Source organism: Oncorhynchus clarkii, chromosome 5 (genome assembly GCF_045791955.1).
Source record: "Oncorhynchus clarkii lewisi isolate Uvic-CL-2024 chromosome 5, UVic_Ocla_1.0, whole genome shotgun sequence".
Classification (NCBI taxonomy): domain Eukaryota; kingdom Metazoa; phylum Chordata; class Actinopteri; order Salmoniformes; family Salmonidae; genus Oncorhynchus; species Oncorhynchus clarkii.
The window spans coordinates 20,484,895-20,504,489 of record NC_092151.1 but is presented as its reverse complement, the minus strand read 5'-3'; the positions used below and the strand labels follow the sequence as shown (position 1 = coordinate 20,504,489).

The 19,595-nt window shown below is 43.3% G+C and overlaps 1 protein-coding gene and 1 non-coding gene across 4 annotated transcripts in view; both read right to left on the bottom strand.

Annotated features, from left to right (window-relative positions):
- The window catches only part of LOC139408494 (electrogenic sodium bicarbonate cotransporter 4-like), a 46,664-nt gene that overhangs the window by 20,610 nt on the left and 6,459 nt on the right, over positions 1 to 19,595 (bottom strand). For all 3 annotated transcript variants that reach the window (XM_071152460.1, XM_071152461.1, XM_071152463.1), the window contains exons 4-12: positions 17,612 to 17,741; positions 16,894 to 17,054; positions 16,019 to 16,174; positions 15,645 to 15,770; positions 9,362 to 9,417; positions 3,051 to 3,208; positions 2,873 to 2,960; positions 2,464 to 2,618; positions 1,567 to 1,692 (exon numbers count right to left, since the gene is read on the bottom strand). In XM_071152460.1, the coding sequence (XP_071008561.1) occupies positions 1,567 to 1,692; positions 2,464 to 2,618; positions 2,873 to 2,960; positions 3,051 to 3,208; positions 9,362 to 9,417; positions 15,645 to 15,770; positions 16,019 to 16,174; positions 16,894 to 17,054; positions 17,612 to 17,741 (1,156 nt within the window). The remainder of the gene's footprint in view (positions 1 to 1,566; positions 1,693 to 2,463; positions 2,619 to 2,872; positions 2,961 to 3,050; positions 3,209 to 9,361; positions 9,418 to 15,644; positions 15,771 to 16,018; positions 16,175 to 16,893; positions 17,055 to 17,611; positions 17,742 to 19,595) is intronic.
- LOC139410314 (U7 small nuclear RNA) lies at positions 10,182 to 10,234 on the bottom strand. The gene has a single exon (XR_011634476.1). It is a non-coding gene; the product is annotated as a U7 small nuclear RNA (small nuclear RNA).

Genomic DNA, 19,595 nt, shown 5'->3' with positions numbered 1-19,595 from the left:
CTCCCAGTTCTCCCAGTTCTCCCATCGCTCCCAGTTCTCCCAGTTCTCCCATCGCTCTCAGTTCTTCCAGGTCTCCCAGTTCTCCCATCGCTGCCAGTTCTCCCAGGTCTCTCAGTTCTTCCAGTTCTCTCAGTTCTCCCAGTTCTCCCAGTTCTCTCAGTTCTCCCAGTTCTCCCATCGCTCCGAGTTCTCCCAGTTCTCTCAGTTCTCCCAGTTCTCCCAGTTCTCTCAGTTCTCCCATCGCTCCCTGTTCTCCCAGTTCTCTCAGTTCTCCCAGTTCTCCCAGTTCTCCCAGTTCTCCCATCGCTCCGAGTTCTCCCAGTTCTCTCAGTTCTCCCAGTTCTCTCAGTTCTCCCATCGCCCCCTGTTCTCCCAGTTCTCTCAGTTCTCCCAGTTCTCCCAATTCTGTCAGTTCTTCCAGTTCTCCCAGTTCTCCCAGTTCTCCCATCGCTCCCAGTTCTCTCAGTTCTCCCAGTTCTCCCAGTTCTCCCATCGCTCCCCGTTCTCCCAGTTCTCTCAGTTCTCCCAGTTCTCCCAATTCTCTCAGTTCTCCCATCGCTCCCAGTTCTTCCAGTTCTCCCATCGCTGCCAGTTCTCCCAGTTCTCCCAGTTCTCCCATCGTTCCCAGTTTTCCCAGTTCTCCCATCGCTCTCAGTTCTTCCAGGTCTCCCAGTTCTCCCATCGCTGCCAGTTCTCCCAGGTCTCCCAGGTCTCTCAGTTCTTCCAGTTCTCCCAGGTCTCTCAGTTCTCCCTTCGCTCCGAGTTCTCCCAGTTCTCTCAGTTCTCCCAGTTCTCCCAGTTCTCTCAGTTCTCCCATCGCTCCCTGTTCTCCCAGTTCTCTCCGTTCTCCCAGTTCTCCCAGCGCTCCCAGTTCTCCCAGTTCTCCCAGTTCTCCCATCGCTCCCAGTTCTCCCAGTTCTCCCAGTTCTCTCAGTTCTTCCAGTTCTCCCAGTTCTCCCATTGCTCCCAGTTCTCCCATCGCTCCCAGTTCTCCCAGTTCTCTCAGTTCTCCCAGTTCTCCCAGGTCTCCCATCGCTCCCATCACTCCCAGGTCTCCCAGTTCTCCCATTGCTCCCAGTTCTCCCATCGCTGCCAGTTCTCCCAGGTCTCTCAGTTCTTCCAGTTCTACCGGTTCTCCCATCGCTCCCAGTTCTCCCAGTCCTCCCAGTTCTCTCAGTTCTCCCAGTTCTCCCATCGCTCCCAGTTCTCCCATCGCTCCCAGTTCTCCCGGTTCTCCCATCGCTCCCAGTTCTCCTAGTTCTCTCAGTTCTCCCAGTTCTCCCAGGTCTCCCATCGCTCCCATCACTCCCAGGTCTCCCAGTTCTCCCAGTTCTCCCATTGCTCCCAGTTCTCCCATCGCTGCCAGTTCTCCCAGGTCTCTCAGTTCTTCCAGTTCTACCGGTTCTCCCATCGCTCCCAGTTCTCCCAGTCCTCCCAGTTCTCTCAGTTCTCCCAGTTCTCCCATCGCTCCCAGTTCTCCCATCGCTCCCAGTTCTCCCGGTTCTCCCAGTTCTCCCATCGCTCCCAGTTCTCTCAGTTCTCCCAGTTCTCCCAGTTCTCCTTTACCTGCCAGTGAATTGCAGTTCCTCTCCCAGCTCGTGGGGGGCGGGCATCTCCTCGTCCTCTCCTCCTCCTGCCCCCCCGACCGCCCCGTTTACCTGGCCCAGCTCGTTCAGGTTCAGCACAGACTTCCTGTTGGGGGTTGGAGGGGGGAGGTGGAAGGGTAGCAAGTTTTAGTTGTGGTGGGAGGGGAAGGGGGAAGAGATCCCTGACCCAGTCCAAACACAATCACTTCTCCTTCTTCCACTTCCTTCCCCTCCCCTCCTTCACTTCCTCTCCTCTTCTGACTAACTGCCTAATTAACTAACTCCTTATCTGACTGCCTAACTGCCTAATTAACCAACTCCTTATCTGACTGCCTAACTGCCTAATTAACTAACTCCTTATCTGACTGCCTAACTGCCTAATTAACTAACTTCTTATCTGACTGCCTAACTGCCTAATTAACTAACTTCTTATCTGACTGCCTAACTGCCTAATTAACTAACTTATTATCTGACTGCCTGACTGCCTAATTAACTAACTCCTTATCTGACTGCCTAACTGCCTAATTAACTAACTCCTTATCTGACTGCCTAACTGCCTAATTAACTAACTTCTTATCTGACTGCCTAACTGCCTAATTAACTAACTCCTTATCTGACTGCCTTACTGCCTAACTAACTGCCTAACTGCCTAACTGCCTAACTAACTAACTAACTAACTAACTCACTAACTAACTAACTCCTTAGCTGACTGCCTAACTGCCTAACTAACTAACTCCTTAACTGATTGCCTAATTGCCTAACTAACCAACCAACTAACTAACTGCTTAACTGCTTAACTGACTGCCTAATTGCTTAACTTACTTACTAACTACACTGAACAAATGAATAGATCTGATAGGTGGTTCATCCTCTGTACCTCATGTCGGCAGAGGGGACTTTCTTGGGGGGCTCGATGCGTATTTTGGGGTCCCACTCCCCTGGTGGCAGAACGATGACCTCATCCAGAAACTCATCAATCCCAGCGATCAGGTCATCACGGTCCCGGGCTTTATACGCCACATCACTAAACAACTGAAAAGACAGCACACCACACAGTTACACACAGCATATTATGTTATGAGTGTGTGTGTGTGCTTATGTGTGTGTTAATGAAGAGGTCAGAGTTGAACTGCAGAGCCCTGGCTGTAACATATTGATTGAGTGTGTGAGGTAAAGTATCCACTGCATATCTTGAGGTTATGAAAACCCCCCTGAATCTAAACACTCTTTTTTATGGCTCAGCTTAATGAACTTTTAAGCACACAAAAAGATTTGGTCATTCTTACGTCATCCACCATGAGCGTAGCAATGGCTCGACCAATCTCGTTGTAGGACTTGCCTTTGCCATGAGGACCAAGCAAGACAAACAGAAACCTGCCAGAAGACAAGGGGTTAACACACCTGTATAGCAGCAGGACACACACAGACGCATGCTCACACTCATGCACGCACGAGCACACACACCTGGTAGGTACGGGGACCTCGGTCAGGCCTCCCAGTGTGGTAGCTTGGGCCAGACGTACGAACGCTACAAATGGTTTGTCCAGGAAGTCCACTTCTCCAATCAGAACGTTAGACGCCTCGGCATCACGAGGAATCTTCTTCATGAACTTGTTCTTCAGCTAGAGTGGAGAGAAGGCAGAATGGTAGAAAAAGAGAGAGAGAGAATGGAGAGAAGGCAGGATGGTAGAAAAAGAGAGAGAGAGAGTGGAGAGAAGGCAGGATGGTAGAGAAAGAGAGAGAGAGAATGGAGAGAAAGCAGGATGGTAGAGAAAGAGAGAGAGAGAATGGAGAGAAGGCAGGATGGTAGAGAAAGAGAGAGAGAGAATGGAGAGAAGGCAGGATGGTAGAAAAAGAGAGAGAGAGAATTGAGAGAAGGCAGGATGGTAGAGAAAGAGAGAGAGAGAATGGAGAGAAAGCAGGATGGTAGAGAAAGAGAGAGAGAGAATGGAGAGAAAGAGGTGGTTGAGGATCAATAAATATTTATTTAGGGATCAAATAGAGAGCAGGATTCAGAATAATTATAAGGCATCTTGGCATTATCATTAAACCTAATGAAGGCTATTGTAGCCAACATGCTGTCTGTTATAGTGCTAAAGTAAAGCAGCATTTACAATGTAAAGGCATTTCTTTACTGTCCTTTCACACAGCATTGCAGCTGAAGTTATGTCATCATTATGTCAGTGTCGATATCTATAGCTGATCACTCACTGCATGTGATCCCTGGGACACGATGCAAGTACACACACTCCAATGGTACTGTAGATCATTATTGCTATACACACACACCCACCCACACAATCTCCATTGGCCACTCAATACTTCTGCATACTTCACTCATACAAAATCACACAACCCTGCTGAAAAAAACAGCATGCTGGTCTATGCTGGTCCATGCTGGTCAGTGCTGGTCGGATGCTGGTCAAGCTGGTCGAGCTGGTCTGACAAGTATGGCCTAACAGGTTCTGCTGGCCGACCAGCAGGGTTTAGCTGGTTATACTGGCAGACTAGCATGGTCTAGCTGGGTATGCTGGCAGACTAGCATGGTCTAGCTGGTTATGCTGGCAGACTAGCATGGTCTAGCTGGTTATGCTGGCAGACTAGCATGGTCTAGCTGGTTATGCTGGCAGACTAGCATGGTCTAGCTCGTTATGCTGGCAGACTAGCATGGTCTAGCTGGTTATGCTGGCAGACTAGCATGGTCTAGCTGGTTATGCTGGCAGACTAGCATGGTCTAGCTGGTTATGCTGGCAGACTAGCATGGTCTAGTTGGTTATGCTGGCAGATGAACCTTCATTGTGTTTTCACTGGTGACCAACCTTCATTGTGTTTTGGACACTGGAGACTGGTATGCAAAGTGATGTTTAATTCCTATTGGAATCCAGCCAGAGTGGATTCCCACAATCTACATTCAGAATAATGGCCGTGGATTTGCAGACCATCGGTGGTGGAAAAAGTACCCAACTGTCAGTTGAGTAAAAGTTGACCTTTGAGTAAAAGTAAAGACACCTTAATAGAAAATAACACTAGTAAAAGTGAAAGTCACCCAGTAAAATACTACTTGAGTAAAAGTCTAAAAGTATTTTCTTTTAAATATACTATATTGAAAGTAAATGAAAAGTAAATGTCAATTATAAAATATACTTACTGTAAGTATCATAAGTAAAAGTATAAATAATTTTACATTCCTTATATTAACAAACCAGATTTCCTTGTTTTTTTAAATTTAGGAATAGCGAGGGCACACTCCAACACTCAATTTACAGTTTAGGGAGTCTGACAGATCAGAAGCAGTAGGGGTGACCAGGGATGTTCTCTTGATAAGTTTGTGAATTAGACCATCTTCCTGTCCTGCTAAGCATTCAAAGTACTTTTGGGTGTCAGGGAAATGTATGGAGTAAAAAGTACATTATTTTCTTTAATAATGTAGTGAAGTAAAAGTCAAAATTGTCAAAAATATAAATAGTAAAGTAAAGCACAGATACCCCCCAAAACTACTTAAGTAGTACTTTAAAGCATTTTTACTGAATTACTTCACACCACTGCAGACCAGCAATATTCTGCTTAATTGGGAGACTACCTCACTTGGGATTTGAACTCACAACCTCTCGGTCACTGACATAGCACACATCTCTGCACATCCCTGCAGCAAGGCGTGTCTTTATTTTTTTATTTTTTTAGATTTGTATGATTTGTTTGTATTATTTGTGAGCCATAACTTTTATTACTTTGATTCAATTATTGGAGTCCTCTAGGTTGATGCATTAATATGCACCGAAAGTTATTGATACCACGAGGTGGATCAAACAGATCTGTTTGTTGGTGACCTTTACACTGGTGACCTCAGCTCCTCATTCTATTGAGATAACTTTTCCTGAAACCAACCAACTTTCTCTTCTCTCATAATAGATTTGTAATACATAACTATACAAAATATACCTTGAAATAGTAAGATAACATGTTTTGCTAAGAATATTATGGGTTGTGTGATGTTGCTGTTTTACAGGCAACATAATTTATGTTTTTCTGGTCTCAATCCCGGGCCCGTTAGCAAACACGTCATAAGCCATTTATTACAGGAAATTAGCTTTCAAACTGCAAAGTTATCTCAATCTAATTGCAGAATGTGTAGGATAGCATGAAATTAGCTTTCAAACTGCAAAGTTCTCAATCTAATTGCAGAATGTGTAGGATAGCATGAAATTAGCTCTAAAACAGTCATTTTTTCAATCTGCTAGATGGGACAAAAAAAATCCCCTCAAATAAAAAACAAATGGTTTTATTTTGTGTTTTTGGTGGGGGTTGGGGTCCGGCGGTTGGGTCCCCCAGACAAAACAGGGTTGTGCATGGCTTGTATGCAAGGCACACTTGATCTACTGATGGGCAAACACTTTTGTGTTGATCTAGTAAACAATTGGACAGGTCTTTGTCATTGAACAGCATCACTTTCACTCTATCCTGATGGTACTTTAGCCACATATACATTGCCAGCACTGCCCATCCCCCACCGAAATGCTCGGAACCCAACATGGCTAGTTGCTTTTCAGCACGTAGACTTGTTTTGGAGGAAGAAGCATTTAAACAAGGGATGGCATTGATGCTGGACATTACTTGTAAGTAGCAACATTGGACATTTATATTGATTATTGGTGTTATTGTTATAGCTATAATGTGTAGTTATTGCTATAATATTAGTTACATATTGAGTTCAGCTAGTGTAGCTAGTAGCTTAGCCTAGAGAAAGGAAACATGTATTATAGACCACTATGCATCTGACATGTAGAATATGGAATCCTGTCTGCTCTGTTTATGACATTTGTTTCTGTCACGGAAAATGTATAACTATCGCCGGAGAAACTTGAATCAGAGATGCTCGTCTACCAAGAGACTCAACTAGCGATTACATGAATTCTTGTAATCCGCGCGTGCGCAATGAAGAGTCAGGCAGAAGTCAAGGGGCAAATTGTCACGTTCTAAGCTACAGGAAGTAATCGCATTTTGCATGAAAGTTGGATCTTGTTTTTCTATCGACTACTTTCCATTATATGTCAAGTTTCGTAAGCGATAGAAACATTTTTCAATAGCATAACCAGTTTGATATGTCTTTTATTGGAGACATGTTGTTATGATCATGTTATCTGTCTTAGGGCTGGCTAACACTACCACACATTCATTGACAATACCCCCTGCACATATTGAATCATTTTACTTCAGGAATGATGTTGAACCCCTGCTTGAATGAAACCTCTCTCCTGGATGAAACAATTGATCAGTCACTCTCCCCAATCCTCACCTACAGGTACTCCTGTCTGACTGAGTAAGTGCTGTATAGCCTATTTGAGGCAATATAAAGAAATGCTGAACATGCTGAAAATGTATTGTGGTCCCACAGGGACCCTGTTTATAGTGTCTGTGGCGATTTTTTTCAGCAGCAGGGACTGGGAGACTAGTCAGGATCGAGGGAAAGATGAATGGAGCAAAGTACAGAGAAATCCTTGATGAAAATCTGCTACATAGTACTCAGGACCTCAGACTGGGGCATAGGTTCACCTTCCTACAGGACAAGACAATGCAGGAGTGGCTTCGGGACAAGTCTCTTAATGTCCTTAAGTGGCCCAGCCAGAGTCCGGACTTGAATCCGATCTCTGCAGAGGCCTGAAAATAGCTGTGCAGCGACGCTCCCCATCCAACCTGGCAGAGCTTGAGAGGATCTGCAGAGAAGAAAGGGTGAAACTCCCCAAATACAGGTGTGCCAAGCTTGTAGAGTCATCAAATCAAATTTTGTTGGTCACATACACATGGTTAGCAGATGTTATTGCAAGTGTAGCGAAATGCTTGTGCTTCTAGTTCCAACAGTGCAGCAATATCTAACATGTATAACAATTCCACAACTACCTATTAGTATGCGCCCGGCCCGCCACAGGAGTCACTAGTGTGATGGGACAAGGACTTCCCGGCCGGCCAAACCCTTCCCTAACCTGGACGACGCTGGGACAATTGTGCGCCGCCTCATATGTCTCCCGGTTGCGGCCGGCTGTGACATCACTTTATTAAAGTGATTTCAAGTCTGTATGTAGGCAGCTGCCTCTCTGTGTTAGTGATGGCTGTTTAACATTCTTATGGCCTTGAGAGACAAGCTGTTTTTCAGTCTCCTGTACTGACCTCGCCTTCTGGATGGTATCGGGGTGAACAAGCAGTGGCTTGGGTGGTTGTTGTCCTTGATGATCTTTTTGGCCTTCCTGTGACATCAGGTGTTGTAGGTGTCCTGGATGGCAGGTAGTTTGCCCCCGGTGATGCGTTGTGCAGACCGCACCACCCTCTGGAGAGCCTTGTAGTTGTGGGCGGTACAGTTGCCGTACCAGGCGATGATACAGCCCAACAGGATGTGCATCTGTAAAAGTTTGTGAGGGTTTAAGGTGACAAGCCAAATTTCGTCAGACTCCTGAGGTTGAAGAAGCGCTGTTGCACCGCCTTCACCACACTGTCTGTGTGGGTGGACCATTTCAGCTTCCACCTTCTCCAATGCTGTCCCGTCGATGTGGATAGGGGGGTGCTCCCTTTGCTGTTTCCTGAAGTCCACAATCATCTCCTTTGTTTTGTTGACGTTGAGTGAGAGGTTGTTTTCCTGACACCATACTCCAAGTGCCCTCACCTCCTCCCTGTAGGCCGTCTCGTCGTTGTTGTTAATCAAGCCTATTACTATTGTATTCACTGCAAACTTGATGATTGAGTTGCAGGCTTGCATGGCCACGCAGTCATGGCTGAACAGGGAGTATCTTCATACCCAAGAAGTTTCTAGGCTGTAATCGCTGCCAAAGGTGCTTCAACAAACTACTGAGTAAAGGGTCTGAATACTTATGTAAATGTAGTATTTCAGTTTGTATTTTTTTTAATTAAAATAAGGCTGTAACGTAACAAAATGTAGAAAAAGTGAAAGGGTCTAAATGCTTTCCGAACAACGTTTATGCTACACAAAGACAAAAAGCATACATTTTTCTAAACTAATACAATCTGTTAGTTGGATTTATTGCATCTTTTACTGAAATGGTTGTTCCAGTTTAGATGGTTTTGGTAGTCTCATGTATTCACCTTTCTAACCCTGGCAGTCATTCTGAATGCAGATTGTGGGTGGATAAAAGTGAACATTTTAGGATGTTCCCAGTCAGGATGGATTCCAATAGGAATTAGACATCATTTTGCGCTTCAGCATAATGTGACTTGATTCTGGTTTCGCGGGTGACCAGCATATGTTTCCAAAACACAACCCAGGCTAGTCACAAGCAAAAACACAGCAAAGGCTGGTCACCAGCGAAAACATAATAAAGGTTAGTCACCAGTTTATGCTGGCCTGTGCTGTTTTTTTCTTTCAACAGGGAATCTCAAATCTCAGTGCAGTGAACATGCCTCACTACCCCCCAGAAGCACGTGGGAGTGGTTGGTGCTTAGGTCAAAATCACCTAATCTTTTAATGCTGCCTTCAGAGTCTCTCTCTCTCTCTCTCTCTCTCTCTCTCTCTCTCTCTCTCTCTCTCTCTCTCTCTCTCTCTCTCTCTCTCTCTCTCTCTCTCTCTCTCTCTCTCTCTCTCTCTCTCTCTCTAACGGGTGGATGGACCCAATCAATTAATCCAAGACGAACAACAGGAGCTTAGGGTTGTGCAATGTAATGACATTCCCATCATCATCATTCACACACAGACACACAGACATAGAGGTGCACGTGCACACACACACACCAGGCTGCACAGGCACACACAGAATAGTGATGTTCGTTGTTACCTGGTCTGTGCTTGGTGTGTCTGAAATATCGTTCATACTTCGGCTTTGCGCATGATCTGAAACATCATATCAAAACACGTGTATCAAAAAAAACACACACAAACACATCAATTAGTACTCCACACAAATTCACCTCAAGTTAGCAATCTTCTCTGTCTTCTCTGTGTGTGTACAGTTTAGAGTTTGTTTAGTGTGTGTTTCATTTTCACATTGAGTAGAAAAGGCAGTACCCACATGAACATTTATAACATGATATAAATTCCTTGGTATTATTATATTTATATACTACAGTTTTTGCGGACTTTACTGTAGTAATTATTCACTGTTGTGTTTTTGCACAAAAAACACTACAGCAAATGGACAGTATATTGCATACAGACTAGCCTGGCTGACACGACCCACGTGACTCACGATGCAGGGAGAGCTCTGACTACAAAAGGAGAACATATACAATATTCACGCAGAATATGTTTTTTGTCCCCTCAGGGTTGAGGCCTCTCTTGTTTGGATTTGAAAATCCAACCGTTGTAATGTGCTCAGGGGACTGAGTGAGAAAGACACAGAGGAAAGCCAGTAAAAGCACAGCCCCCTTCATTATTGACGCATTGTGACGACAACATCAACGAGCCATTCCATACTCTGAAGTCAGGAGGACTTTGAGAGTTAGGTGTTAGCTAGACTAGGATTGGACCCCCCTGCGCTGGCCGTACGCTGACCGTATATTTGACACCCCTGCTGTAGTATTTATTTACTGTTGTGATTTTGTGGAAATTAGTATTTACGATATAGTTTTTTGTTTTATTATCTTTGACATAGAAGTGGGGGCTTTCTTCTCGAGGAAACCTACCAGACAAATATTAAAAAAGCACATTTTCCATAACCTGTAAGTAGGTAGGACTGGGGTCTGAACCTCTTTTTTATAACCTGTAGAGAACACAATATATGGTCTATAATTGGCATATGGTCTTGTGGACAGCACAAATTGGGACGTGGGGGGGGGGGGATGGACAGGGTGTATGCAAATGACCTATTAGCAAATCAATACGGTGTGTAGTATAGTATTCTACAGTTTACTACAGTGTACTACTTACTGTACATAATGATAGAGTCAGCACTACACGATCGACGGATACTACAGTGTGTCCCATATGGAGAAATAACACATATGTATATATTTCAATAAAATATGAATATATTTAAATATATTTAAATGATAAAAAAATAATCTAATAAATCAAATAGACACTCACACCTCACAACCTTCTCTACCCTGACGTTAATGTTGAGTCTCTATTGGTCTCTGCTACCTTAGACTTTGCTTTAATAGCTGCTATCTGCCTCTTATGAAACATATGCCATTTATTTCGAAAAGACACTTGAATGTATCTGTAATGAAAATATATGTTTCCAGAGCTGTCAATCACAATTTGAAATGTTCCCGAGCCCAACCCTCAGCCCAGAGTTTTCATCGATCTTGCTAACACAGCTAGCTACCTAGCTAGCTAGATAGGTAGCTCCGTCTTTAGCTTGCCACCAACGTGCAATGTGACTGACCAAGGTAATTGTTTTGAAAATGAAAGTTGAGTAGAAATCAGCAGAGTTAATGTTATGTACAGTTGAAGTCGGAAGTTTACATGCACTTAGGTTGGAGTCATTAAAACTTGTTTTTCAACAACTCCACAAATTTCTTGTTGACAAACTATAGTTTTGGCAAGTCGGTTAGGACATCTACTTTGTGCATGACACAAGTAAGTTTTCCAACAACTGTTTACAGACAGATTATTTCACTTATAATTCACTGTATCACAATTCCAGTGGGTCAGAAGTGTACATACACTAAGTTGACTATGCCTTTAAACAGCTTGGAAAATTCCAGAAAATGATGTCATGGCTTTAGAAGCTTCTGAGAGGCGAATTGACATCATTTGAGTCAATTGGAGGTGTACCTGTGGATGTATATCAAGGCCTACCTTCAATCTCAGTGTCTCTTTGCTTGACATCATGGGAAAATCCAAAGAAATCAGCCAAGACCTCAGAAAAAAAATTGTAGACCTCCACAAGTCTGGGTCATCCTTGGGAGCAATTTCCAAACACCTGAAGGCACCAATGTAAGTCGTCTTTTGTATCATATTCATACCTATTTGCTAATGAAATTAAAATGTGTTCATGAACATTAACCCCAGATGTATTATTAATTTTGTGTGGAATTGTTTTACTGACTCTCTGTCTCTGCATTATCCACAGCGTAACTGTCAACATGTGAGTCTGCAGTGGACACTGGAGGGGAAGGAATCTGCATTGGAAGTATCAATTTGATGTTCATGAACATTAACCCCAAATTCTTCATCTTATGTGGAATGTCTCTGCATTATCCACAGGGTAACTGTCAACTTGTGAGCAATGTTCGCTACTGTGGCTATTTCCTCATAATGTAGGCAGACTGACCTACCATAAAAAACTATGAAGAAAATGCATCGGAAAACATTTTACATGGAAACAGCTGTTTTATCGTTCAGCCTACAGAAGCAGTGTGGTGTTCAATGTAGGCCTACATTCTATGAGACTTTTGAGAAGAAAAAAACATGCAGTGCTTGACATTAAGCTGTTTATCTACTTGTCCTTCAGACAATGAGGAGGTGACTGAAAATGTTGGTGTGTTGTTTGATGCAAGAAACCACTTTACAAAATAAAATGCATCATTATTCCCACACCACTATTACAGAGAATCAGGCAAATTATGCTACCTCCTGCCTATTGGCAACTTAGCTTATTAAAGCCTCTCTCAAATTACCTGAAATTATTATCACTTCCTCATTGCTGACTAGAAAATGATTTATACCTGTGCTAATAACTCATTAACTAGCAAAGGATATGAGCAAATGTACAAATGTGGACACGTTGTTACATGTACCTCTCGCTTTGATCTCAAAATAAGGCCATCTACTCACGGCCGCTCATGCTGTAAAAACAGTCCAGTTCAAAGTGAATGGCACAGATCCATATATGGCAACGGTCTATTTGCACAGAGGCCTAGTGCTGCTCTGATTGGTTATGGCGCACAGGTCTGTGTAGATTAGAGTAAAGTTCTGGGTCGTGCCTGTCAATGCAATAGAATCCCACTCTGATGCGTTCTGCCTACAACAAAATCTCTTTCATAGTTAGTTTTGTATACTAAGTAGTAGTTTGTTTTGTTTCGGTATACTGCATTGAACGTGGCTAATATTGCGTTGATTCGATCACAATTCCCACAGTAAAGGGAAACGTTAATAGTGTTAACTAACGGGGAAAACTCTAGAAAGTTAAGTGAAGTGTAATCTCGTGCTTCTCTGTGCAGGCTGATATTTCTGCTGTGCTGCAGTCCCAGGGGAGCTGCACACCCAAGCACGCAGCTTAGAGGGAACATTTCTTGTGAGTCTGAAAATCGATACTGGAGGTGAAGGAATTTGCATTGTAAACATCCATTTGATGTTCAAATACAATATTTTCAAATACAGATGTTAATTGCAAAGAGGTAATTTACACATTATATTTTTTGTTTCAGATGCCGCAATTCAACAATGGTCCCAGTTATTTTAGCAAATTATTTTGGATATAGAAAGCTCTTTTAGTTGTCAGTCATGAGTCATTCATTCAAACTTTCCAAAGTATACCACAGCATGCTATTGTGATTTAGTGCTGAATTTGTAGTTTTATGCATTGAATTGTAGCTACAGTATCTAAGTTAAGAAGAAAAGTTTTCCATTCATTAAAATACACGGCAACATATATTTATTAAATATATTTTGGAATATATTTTACTAGCTACCACAACATGCTGTCAAAGTATATTTCCACAACATATATTTAAATATAAACATATATGAAAACAGACAATTTTGTAATATGTCCATATATCGTTGTACAAAATCTATGTAAATAAAGTATTCACCCCCTTGGCATTTTTCCTATGTCATTGCCTTACAACCTGGAATTAAAATAGATTTTTTGGGGGGTTGTATCATTTGATTTACACAAGATGCTTACCACTTTGAAGATGGAAAATATTTTTTTTGTGAAACAAACAAGAAACAAGCCACCTTCTGCAGCAATTACAGCTGCAAGTCTCTTGGGATATGTCTCTATAAGCTTGGAACATCTAGCCACTGGGATTTTTGCCCATTCTTCAAGGCAAAACTGCTCCAGCTCCTTCAAGTTGGATGGGTTCCTGCTGGTGTACAGCAATCTATAAGTCATACCACAGATTCTCAATTGGATTGAGGTCTGGGCTTTAACTAGGCCATTCCAAGTAATTTAAATGTTTCCCCTTAAACCACTCAAGTGTTGCTTTAGCAGTATGCTTAGGGTCATTGTCCTGCTGGAAGGTGAACCTCCATCCCAGTCTCAAATCTCTGGAAGACTGAAGCAGGTTTCCCTCAAGAATTTCCCTGTATTTAGCGCCATCCATCATTCCTTCAATTCTGACCAGTTTCCCAGTCCCTGCCAATGAAAAACATCCCCACAGCATGATGCTGCCACCACCATGCTTCACTGTGGGGATGGTGTTCTCAGGGTGATGAGAGGTGTTGGGTTTGCACCAGACATATCGTTTACCTTGATGGCCAAAAAGCTCAATTTTTGGCTCGTCTGACCAGACTACCTTCTTCCACATGTTTGGGGAGTCTCCCACATGCCTTTTGATGAACACCAAATGTGTTTGCTTATTTTTTTCTTTAAATCACTGGCTTTTCTTCTGGACACTCTTCCGTAAAGCCCAGCTCTGTGGAGTGTACAGCTTAAAGTGGTCCTATGGACAGATACTCCAATCTCCGCTGTGGAGCTTTGCAGCTCCTTCAGGGTTATCTTGGTCTCTTTGTTGCCTCTCTGATTAGTGCCTTCCTTGCCTGGTCCGTGAGTTTTGGTGGGCCTCTCTTGGCAGGTTTGTTGTGGTGCCATTTCTTTCAATTTTTTTAATAATGGATTTAATGGTGCTCCGCGGGATGTTAAAAGTTTCAGATATTTTTTTATAACCTAACCCTGATCTGTACTTGTCCACAGCTTTGTCCCTGACCTGTTTGGATAGCTCCTTGGTCTTTATGGTGCCGCTTGCTTGGAGGTTCCCCTTGCTTAGGTGCGTTGCAGACACTGGGGCCTTTCAGAACAGGTGTATATATACTGAGAGCATGTGACAGATCATGTGACACTTAGATTGCACACAGGGGGACCTAATTTAATTAATTATGCAACTTCTGAAGGTAATTGGTTGCACCAGATCTTATTTAGGGGCTTCATAGCAAAGGGTGAATACATATGTACACACCACTTTTCAGTTTTTACTTTTTATGTTTTTTTAAACAAGTCATTTTTTTCATTTCACTTCACCAATTTTGACTATTTTATGCATGTTTATTACATGAAATCCAAATAAAAATCAGTTTAAATTGCAGGTTGTAATGCAACAAAATAGGAAAAACACATGTATATGTACATGTTAAAATATATATATATATATAATTTTTTCGTATGGAGTCGTATAGTATTCTACAGTATACTACAAAATTATATAGTAAGCACTACATGATCAAGGGATACTACAGTGTGTAGCATAGTATTCTACAGTATACTACACAATTCTATAGTAAGTACTACATGAAGGATACTACAGTGGGAAGTATAGTATTCTACATTATACTACAGTTTACAACAGAATACTATAGAATTCTAAACTGTAGTATTTTTATATGTGGGATACTAGACATCTCCAACCCATCTTTGTGGTTAAATATAGCTTTAGCTATTGTGTGAATGTGTGTCTTTGTGTGGCCGATTAGACCTAATGATCATTACCCCCAAAGCTGATTATTGATGTAGGGACAAAATTAAGTTGCAGGGAAAGAACAGGAAAACACCTTGGTTAGGACACACACACAAACTAATCTTGTTCACCCTACAATCCCCAAATTGACACACTGTGTACTGGGAGCTCTTGAAAGTACTGTGTGACCAAAGCTTGCACGCAATCACACACAGCAATCCAACATACTGTATCTCTACTGGTTGATGAGGTTAGATATGTCAATTAAAACACCTATCGCTATGAGGATCATAGATAAGAAAAAGGGTGAAAGAGTATTAGTTTATATGTATACGTGAGTGTTAATGGATTGAGTGTGTGCGTTGAGTGTGTGTGTGTCTATGTGTCTGTGCTCTTGAGTGTGTGTGTGTGTGTGTGTGTGTGTGTGTGTGTGTGTGTGTGTGTGTGTGTGTGTGTGTGTGTGTGTGTGTGTGTGCGTGTGTGTACACTCACGCAGGCGGGCAAGGCTGCCTGACTTGGCACGTAGGTCTTCTGTAGAACGATGGAGGCCAGAGGCTGAACTAGGACTACGACTGAAGTTAGTACGGCTGGCACTATGAACAGACTGGGGACTACGGCCTAGAGAGAGAGAGACGGAGTAAGGAAGGAGCGAGGGAGGGAGAGAGAGAGAGAAGGAGAGATAGGAGAGAGAAAGAAAAGAGAAAGGGATGGAGTGAACAAGAGAGATGGTGAAGGTGTTTGTTAAAAGAGGAGAGAAATGATTATTGTTTCAGTAAAATCAGCATGATAGAGATGAAATCAACAAGATCACTCAACACATACACACACACATGCACGCAGACCTAGAGATGCACACACACACTCACTGGCGGGGCAATTGTTTGATTTGCCCATGTCGGCTAGTGAGCGATGCATGGGTTTCTTATGCTGGTGGCGATGTTTCCGTAGCAACACGAAGCTGACCTTTTCCCTCAGCTCTGGACCAATCAGACCATCAGCTACCTGGCGATCCACAATGTCATCTGGGGTCAGGGGTGAGAGTTCAAGGGTCAAACATAGAGAAACAGAGTGCGATATAGAACAGACGGGTGGCAGGTGTAACTGGTCACAGGGAGATCAGTGGTCTCAATACCAGATCAACCCCTTACCCCCTATCCACTTCAGAGAAGGCTGGTGGGAGTGGCTATAGGAGGATGTGCTCATTGTAATGGATAGAATAGAATCAATGGAACAGTATCGAACACATCAAACATATGGACCCACATGTCTGACTCCGTTCCATTAATTCCATTCCAGACATTACAATAAGCCCTATAGCTCCTCCCACCAAACGCCTCTGATCCACATCCACCTGGCCTATCAGAGGGCAAGATGGAGCTTTACTATATTGTTTACACCTATCAAATTTTCTCAGATCTCCACAGGTGCACAGGAACAATGGGTTGATTTTAGAAGGGAACATTGCCTGGGTCACACTAACCTGACCTAGCAGGTATAAAATAAGTGCCTGAAACTAAATCGCCTACATACTGGTCTTGACAATAAGAAGAAACACTGTCGGGGGAGGTTCTCTTCTCCACTGTTCAACCAATCCAGTCAATTTGGAGGAGGATAGAGTGTTATCTTGTTATTAACGTCCAAAAGTGGAAGTCTCGTCACAGGTTCTCTTTCCATTTCCCCTGAAAACTGGAACATCAGGTTGTTGGGGACATGGCAGAGGGTCACACAAACACACACTCACCCACTATCTCTGGCAGTGAGTATCCCTCCAGATCCAGCAGTACACTGCCAGTCTGTATACAGGTCCTCAACTCAAACAGACTGTGGAGGGTCAAGGTGGACACATGGGGCTTACTCCACCTCTCTCCTCCCTCCTCCACCTTCTCCTCAAACTTCACCCACCTAGAGAGAAGGAGCGAGAGGAAGAGAGACAGAGAGATAGAGAGCAACACACACACGGAAAAGAGAGTAAGGCAGAGAGAGCAGACAGGAAAATGCTATAGAGGCATACGAAATACTGTCTGCTGGACTCAAATATGACAATTTCCTGTTTCTTCAAAAGCCAGAGGGTGTCGATTTTGTTTCACCGCTTACACAGCTCTGCTGTGCTCTGCTCTGCTGTGCTCTGCTCTGCTCTGCTGTGCTCTGCTCTGCTGTGTATGCATGTGCATTATTGAATGTTTGACATATTGATTGATTGGTCATCTGGTTTATTGCCTCCCAGCCTGTGACCTTGAGGGATGCTGGGATTGACCTCTAACCCCAGAGTCATAGTGTGGAGTCAGATGTAGCCCATTGTAGGGCTCTGCTGCTAACACTCTTCTAGTGAAACTATCTACAGGTCCCCTACTAACACCTCTCCCAAATCCCACCCAAAGCCCCCCAACAATCTCAAACTAATGAGGGCAAACAATCCAGGGTGGAAACACACAAGGGTTGAAGTGTGTGTTTGTGTGTACCTAGCAGACTCTTTCCACTCCATATCGTCTCCATCGTGTTGCAGTGTGTCCATCTCTGTGAACAGAGTGGGCGTCGGCAAGTCATCATCTTCACCCAGGATGTAACGCAGCCTCTCCGCCGCCGGGGACACTGGGAAATGGAGTTCAAACGCAAGAGAATAACTATCAAACCAAAGAAATAGAATTAGAAAATATATTGTATCTACTCTATGTATCGAACACTTTTACTTACAGTGTGTGTGAGTTCTTTATAGGATATTCTACTTTGATGTACGGGGGACAAACAGTTGCTGCAGCTTTGGATTGTCATGACAGTGTGTACTAAACCATTTACTCAGACGAATCAGACATTTTATAGAATATGTGTTTGGAACTCTTTGTAAAATGTATAGCCTGCAACAGTAACTGAATAGAACTGGAAAACTGTAGTGTTCCCAAGATTGTCTCAGAATTTCCTGTCGGTGGAACAAAACCCATTAACATGCTCCTAGCCCAGGGCTCTGATAACTGCCATCACACACTCATCTGCATGGGTGTGTGTGCTGTATGTGTGTCTGTGTGTGTCGCTCCTCTCCTGATGGTCCTAGCTTACTTTGATCCTGTGTGAGTTCCCTTCCACCCCTAACCCAAAACAACACCACTAATCTCTAACGCTCTTACCCCTGTCAGTCACAGAGTCCCAGTGAAAGCTGGTAAATAAATACCACCCTGCACCCCCCTGATCCATCTAATCCCCACTCACCCCTCACCCCCTTTATACAGTCAATGAATAACCTCCCCCCTTTTTTTCCCCCCACCCGGTCCATACTCTGATTCCCTGAAATGCCAAATGACATGTGACTGATACATAGCACAAACATCTGCATACATACTATACACACTTCACACAATATACTCTGTAAATTAGTGTGGTGTGCTGGTGTGTTTGCATGGTATTTCACTTTCAGAACCCATATCTGTGCTACGGTTTGAGGATAAGAAGTGTGTGTGTGTGAATGTGTGAAGTGTGTGTGTACATGTGTGTTTGTGTGTGTGTTGTTCTGCTCCTTGGCAGCAGTGGTTTTTAATCCTAGTGGTCTGAGGTACAGGAGCTCACAGACAGACAGGAGGGAGGGAAGGGTTGGTATGTAATGTATGTAATGTTCCTGATGCAAGCCAGAAAGATAAGTCACGAGCTTGATGACTTTCATCACTTTGGTTCCGGATTGAACAAAACCCACACAAAAACGATGCACGTATTTGATATAATTCTATAATCTCTTGGTCGCCTACAGTATGAAACTATTGGTATTGAGTTGCTAAGATAAGCATCACAGCGCTGCCCAAGAGTCAGTGCATGTTAACAGCACTTGGACAGACCCTGTCTCTAAGAGGGTTTCCTGAGGACAGACAGACAGGCCCTGTCTCTTAGAGGTTACTGAAGGCAGACAGACCCTGTCTCTAAGAGGGTAACCTCTAAGAGAAAGGATCTATTTTTGTTTGTCTGTGTCTGTCTGTCTGTCTGTCTGTCTGTCTGTCTGTCCTCAGTAACATCTTAGAGACAGGGTCTGTCTGTCTGTCCTCAGTAACTGAGGACAGAGACCCTATTTCTAAGAGGTTACTGAAGACAGACAGACAGACAGACCTTGAGGCGCAATTTTTTAATAACAAATGCAATCTAATAGTTCACAGAGGGAGATTGAGAGAAGAGAAGCAGTGAATCAGACAAAGAAGCAGAGTAATTCAGAGAAAGAAGCAGAGTGAATCAGAGAAAGAAGCAAGAAGCAGAGTGAATCAGAGAAAGAATCAGTTTGAATCATAGAAAGAAGCAGAGTGAATCAGACGAAGAAGCAGAGTGAATCAGAGAAAGAGGCAGAGTGAATCAGACAAAGAAGCAGAGTGAATCAGAAAAATAAGCAGAGTGAATCAGACAAAGAAGCAGAGTGAATCAGAGAAAGAAGCAGAGTGAATCAAAGAAAGAGATGTGACAGAGCGAGAAAGACTA